A 6,553-nucleotide genomic window follows, 5' to 3' on the forward strand; every position below is an offset into this window, starting at 1 on the left:
GCTGCTGGGAGTACAAAAGAACCTTGCTTACCTGTCTGATCGCTCTTGACAAGTAGACAAAGTGCCAGTGATGCACATTTGTGTTCCACCTTCTCTGTCGTCAAATGCAAGGACTCATGTAATCGGTGTGGAAAGGTGGTTGGGCTGCGTGTATGGATTATGCTTGTGGCTGTCAACTTCGGCATCGGAGCATGATGAAGCCATAGTGATCACCGAAGGAAAAGTTGCTAAGGCAATACTTGAGGGAGTATTATCTTCTGCCCCTTTGCAGGACAGCTACGCCGTCCAGCGTGGAGAAAACAACTTGACCTTGGCATCTGGCGGATATAAGTGCATACGACGTGTGCTCTTTTTTGTCCCCACCAAGTTTTTATGTTATCCTTTTCTTAATTGCATTTCCGCAGCCATCTCCACCCCTCTTTCCCTCTAGTGCGCTGCGTGTGCTGCAGTGTCAGTGAATTTACTCAGTGGCAGAGATCATATTTGATTTACTCACGGTGGTTAGAGGTTTGGCAGCCTGACAGTTGTGCCACCTAGCAATGAAAAGTGCACAAAGATTGCATGACCCCATGCTGTCACTGTGGCTGGTGCCCCCTTAAAACAATCTCTTGTCCCTATCGAAGCTGCTGTAACTGCGCTGCCAAATGAAGCAAGGTGGAGGCAGGCAGATAGAGGTAGCGGTAGAATGATGATATTGAAACGCTTCTTGCCTTGACTTGGCAGTTGGTGTGGCCGTTGTTATGAGGTCATTTTGACACACTGCATGGTTAGCTGTTCAGATGGATGCGTTTTGGTATCTGTGAGTTGTGGAAGGAAGAAGGTGGTGAATGGGCAAGACAGATCAAGTGCAGGTAGACGTCATCGCTACCATCAGTCGGATATGATGAGAGAGGAGATGAAGAGACGATGCGGCAAGGAGGTGCAGTAACAAATGATTGCTTAAAACACCGGAGAGATAGTTAAATGAAATGAGGGAGCAGAGTGCCACGTTAAATCTCCTTTACTCTATGCTAACTCTCCCCCATTTATTTGACTGGATAAGACTCGCCTCTACACGATACGACTGCTAATTTTACTCTGTGCAACTGAGTTGTGTCAGTTTGTTGGATGTTGATTGATGCTGAGTGGAAGCATTTAGTCGCCATCTAGTTGTCTGGCTGAATGCCTGGACGGCTAACTAACTGACCGACCGGAAGGAAGTGGTTAAACCTACACATTGCAAAGCATTGCAATGCGCTTTGTTTCCACCCATTTCGTTCCGTTTTGCATCCTGCGCAATGGCATGCGAAATTACCCCCTAAAGGTGGAGTTGCAGCAAGCACATAGGGCAGCTACGTGACCTATTGTGTTGTGTTTTGTTATGCTCGATTTCTGTTGCGCCGTCTTGTATCCAATGCTTAATGGAGAGGAAGGATGAGGATGAAGAGTGCCGAAGTGGCAGATTGTTTCCGTCATTGTAAAGAAGTGGTGATGGTGGAGGAGGAGGCTGAAATGAGAGCAAAGTGGCTTCAAATGACTTTTTGAGAGGTGATTTCAGCTGGTTAGATTTATTGCCCAGGCTGTGATGTTTGTAGCATTTCTGCTTTTGGACTGTGTTTTAGGAAGAGCCTCTTAGCAACGGTGCCGCAAGCTACGGGATTCATCCGAATGGCAGAGATCATTTTTCATTCTCTGCGTGGACTGGTAGGTTGGTTTTACTTAAATTAATTGGAATAATTTTGAATCCTTTTTTTGGAGTCCAAATATCTAATTCTAGACTCGTCCGCCAGAATGTCTTCCACTGAGGTGGTTGTTGGGCCAAAATGAATGCATCCGCACAAGGTTCTGAATCCGCTTGCTAAAAACCCTTTTTCCGATCGGTACTTCAATGATTTCCGAGTTGCGAATGATATCAGTGGGTATTTTAATGATCGGAGTTGTGGACGTTAGTTTGTGATAGAAGGAAAACGCCCTTTCCTGCCAGGATTCTTCTTGCTCTCTGGTTGTGAAAATCTTTTGCTACAAAAAGCTGCTTTTCGCAATTTGTTTCGAAAAGTACAGATAGGTATTGATGTCGATGTTATTGGCGGTGGAGGCTGAATTAAGCGTTGGTGATGCAACTACCGACTGATGCATCGTTTGTTGGCGCAAACGTCTGAAGCGAGCAGGGAGGGAGTTTCAGAGGTAGGTCGGATGTGTTGAAATGCTTTTTGTGTTGAATAGGTGAGTGAAGGGACCGGACAAGAGGTGCAGTGCAGTGTGGTGTAGTGGTGGCTGGTCGTTTGGGTAGTCGCAGCAGGCCGTTCTGCACGTTCCGAGATCTTTTTAAGCAACACGGTAGGGCGATTAACGCATGCTAACGGTCTGCTTTCAAATGTTCTGGCCTCCTTCTCCTTCTTTCTTTTATCAATTTCTTCTTTAGAAGTGATCACAACCGCAGCCCTGTTCGTGTCGGTGTCGCCATCTGCACTTGTTGTCACTTTCATTATCCAATGCTATCTCCTGGTGGAGCTCTGTTGTTGGTTAATTTGTACGACAGGTATATAACTGACTAATTAATCATCCTGGATTCATACCTTGGCGATTTATTTGTGCCTTCTTTTTTGCTTGTGACAGACCGAGTGGAGGCGAGCATCGACAATGGCAGCTGTTGCTACATTAGGGGTCAACTTGGTGGAAATATAATTTGGTAGACAGGAACTGCTGGCGCGTTGCATCCCGTGACGTTGACTTCACCTTTATCTGCCCTTCTCTCTTTTTTACCCTGTATTCACTACTAGATCCGTGTGATCTTTTCTTGCTTCTATTTCTTCATACTCACTCCTCCGTTCTTTTTCCGCGGTGTCAATTTGCGTCCTTTTATTTGTCCAATCCTGTATAACCGGCTTACTCCAAGTGTTTCTGCATTTGTCATGATGTCTCAAGGCTGCACATCTGTAACCTTTTCAAATGAAGTAAAGATGCCTTGCTGATACAGGAATTTTTAGCTCTTGTGGGTGTGTATATTCCATGCTTTGAAGCCTAGCCTCTATGAAAAGGCAAATAATGGGCTAATGTCGTATTGTGCGGGAGAGGGACGTACTTTAATGAGCTCCGCAACTTCGCATTAGACCTTCAACAAACATCCTCCTGCTTAGGTGGCTTCTCGTGTCTTACGTATTAAGCTGATTGTCTTATCAGTGCTACTGATCACCATTTTCTGGATTTCCTCTGGCTCTCATGGCAAAACTTTCTAATAAGTTTTAACCTACGTGACCTTTAATTAATTTTATTTTTGGGTAATTTTGTTATGACAAGCATTAGGGAAATAAGAGTAATCTTTGTGGTGTAGATGTGGCTTCAGTCACCGATTATGGTTGGCCAAATCGATCCATCAACGTTAATCAGTTGTCACTTATTGTTACGGATTAATTAGAATTCTCTTCATAAGTTTGAGATGGCAAAACGAATTTGGCTATTGGGTAAAACGAAGATTGCGGAGTTATGAGACACATAAACACGGCTGTCTTGTGGATTGTAGTCACAACTATAAATACCCTCCGATCAACTACTTATTTTTCATCAGCGACCTGAAAAAGGAGAATATTTTGAGTTGAGATGTAATTTTGACGTAGTGTCAGTTGCCGAAGTGGAGTTACTGCTTTAAGTACCCATCCTCCTGGAACGTTGTCTGGTTCTGAACCTTCTCCTCCAATCACTTTACCACGCCCACTGTTTGCACGCCCTTAGTCCTCGCAGAGAGCCTGGATTTTATTCTTCCACAACTGGATGCAAGCTCTGTTGGCCGGATGCATCAACCATCCCTTACACTGTCATAGCTGTTAAGCGCTTCAGGTCCTCCCACTTCAAATGTACGTCATCTCGGCTACCCTTTCTTGGTTCTCCCACTGATAGGGTATTGTAAGAGTATAACTGCAAGCCTGGCTGGTTTTTGAGTCCCACAGTGAATCTAATCGTACGCCATCTACATCACTATCGTGGTACTCATAATACAGATTCCCCACTTTGTCTCAAGGTAATTTTCGGCAATCTTTCCATGACAGGTCTAATCAATGTAAAAGTGTGCCATATGAGTGTAAAAGCAAGACAGAATCCTTCATACCCCACACCTGGGAAACAAAGGATTGATAGGCTGCTTGCATGTCTCTTAAGCTACCATCTTAACTTTTCCTAAGAAGATGCTTCGTGTGCTCTGAGGCAGTATCTGAAAGTCGTCCAGCATTATGTTCATCAGCATGGCACCACGTTGGATTGCTGATTCCTCTGTGTGCCCCAGACCCTCTTGGTTGCATTGCCTCATCTGATTGTTCCTTTCTAGCCTTTGCGTGGAATATAACGCCTGCCCAAGATTTCTTTAGCTATCCATCTATTGCATCCTATCCGATAATCGGGATCGCAGAGGTCAGCAATTGTTTTGAATATCGTTGTGACATCCTGTCAATGCTTTTTAGGACCGCTTTCTGACCTTTGAATTATTGTCGCTTTGACTGATTGAGGCATGCTCTCCATTAACACCCCCGCTGGTGATCACAACTTTGCTCAAATTCTGCTGGAGTTGTCCGACATACCGGTAGAAGCCTTTGCAAGGCAATAATCCCCCCTTCCCTTGTGACTTCAGTGGTGCTCTCCTGAAAGTATCAAAGAGCCACTACACTTGTCCATTTGACTGACGGTTAGAAGCGAGGAACAACTATATGCAGTAACGGGTTGACGCTAGAAGTCCTGGAATCCTACGAAGTGCGTCATATTCCGCTGTCCGTTACCAAAGTGTCCAGGAGCCTGTGTTGGATGAAGAATTGGTGCTATCTTTGGCCACCTGGAAAAAGCATCCACCAGAACTAGATATGAATCTCTTTGTATTGTTCAGATAAAGTTGAGGAGGAGGCCAATTATTCCCGATGTAATGTAAAGCCTAAGTCAACACTGCGTAGGATTTTGTTGCCTCTTTAACTTCATTAGTAGCCATTGGAAGAGCTTAAAAAAGATGGACAAAGGGGAAAGCTGAAGTAACCTTCTCCAGGACTGCCATCAACTTGGATTTGATCTGTATTTGGTCCATAACTGCGTTGTTAAACCACTCAAGACCAAGTAGGTCTCAACTGTCCTTCGTGGCGCAGTGCTTCCTGAGAAATGATGTGTCACAGAGTTGGAGTTCTTCAGAATGTTTCATTTGGCCTCTACCTACACCTCAGGAGCTTCAAGTAGTTTCAGACACCGGGAATCTCACATACCCATGCCATTGTTTCTACGGTACAGTGACGATATCTAAAGAGGTTGTCCGCAGTATTTTCACTGGATAGCCATTGACTCTATTAGTGATGCTATTTGCTTTAGAAATTTTGTTTTGTTTTGCTTTAGTATCGTTTTCTATGCCCGATATTGACTGCCTTGGGGTAGATGAACGAGACCAGTGGGATCACCATTGTAACGAGTCAAAATGCCAATCCTCAAAACGCCTGTAGGAAGAAGGAGGAGTTCCCTCGAACTGGAATCTGAATATTGGTTGTTGGGATATTAACTAAATTTTGGCCGACTATGTTTTTGCGGGATGGATTAGATGAATTTATGTACAACAGGATCATATAAGAACGGTGCGTATGTCAGAGTTAATGGTTGACTGTAGACCACGGAGAAGAATGAAGCAACTGAACCGTTCAACAATCATTTCCTCTCGTTTGAAGAGTTTATACTGACGGTTAACCCTTCCTGCGTAGGTCATGTGTTCCTCAACACCGTGCTATTTCACCTTCAAGGAGTTGCAGCGTAGACTGAACAGTAAAGATTGCTCACCAAAAATGTCATTCAGTAAGGGTGGGGTTACGTCAAAGTTTGCATTCTTTGGGGGCTTTGATAGATTAAAGTTGGTGTACTTCTAGTGTAGAGCCGTTCAGTGCTTTTGCATTAGAAGTCAGACTTCCTACTCATCATCTATCCTGCGTGCCGCCAACCCGATAGGAAAGAGGAATTGAGTGTAAAACCATATTCTGGTTCACGACGAAACGCCGTCATACGGCTGGTAACGGAATCAACGAAGGGTCACTCAATGTCTGTCGGTGAAATGCAGTGGAGGAAGCTTTGAGGCTCCGGTCCTATTGTGTTCGCTGGAGTTAGAGAACGTCGAGCTCTTTCAGGAACACTGGGTCGTTGCTTGCCACAATTTCCGAACAGGTGAAACTCGGAATCGAACGGAATTGCCAAGAGAGGTTGGTGACGTTGCAGAGGAACATCTTTACAGTTGGACACAAATACGATGACTGGTGAGGATGGCTAGTGAACGTGCTTCCTTACAGCACCAAGTTGTGATGACAGAAGCTCAAGGTTGACCTAGGAGCGCGCAGGCTATAGCGATCAAATGGAAACGGGAGCTACAAGGTACTTCGCTTACTCGCAGTTTCGGTAACGCACCCTACTTCTGTCCATTTGTTGTACGGCCTGTCCTCAAGGGGGTGTAATTAGCCCTTGGCACCTTATGTGCGTCAACAATACGTACTTCTCAAGTTATATGGCTTCGATCATCTTCAGGAAATTCCCATTGCGCTGTAGTTTAAAGTGTTTTTGTGAAAAAATCATTATT

The 6,553-nt window shown here is 44.7% G+C and overlaps 1 protein-coding gene across 1 annotated transcript; it reads left to right on the plus strand. All coding sequences in view use genetic code 11, as the record gives it.

Moving 5' to 3' along the window:
- Positions 1 to 1,419: 1,419 nt before the first annotated feature.
- On the plus strand, positions 1,420 to 2,672 carry EGR_09036 (hypothetical protein; the record flags this gene model as incomplete). The annotated part of the gene is made up of 4 exons (XM_024498285.1): positions 1,420 to 1,502; positions 1,602 to 1,687; positions 2,402 to 2,518; positions 2,596 to 2,672. The coding sequence occupies 4 exons, from the start codon at positions 1,420 to 1,422 to the stop codon at positions 2,670 to 2,672; spliced, it is 363 nt and encodes a 120-aa protein (XP_024347293.1).
- Between the last annotated feature and the right edge of the window lie 3,881 nt (positions 2,673 to 6,553).

This window comes from Echinococcus granulosus (genome assembly GCF_000524195.1).
Source record: "Echinococcus granulosus chromosome Unknown EG_S00129, whole genome shotgun sequence".
Taxonomy (NCBI): Eukaryota; Metazoa; Platyhelminthes; class Cestoda; order Cyclophyllidea; family Taeniidae; genus Echinococcus; species Echinococcus granulosus.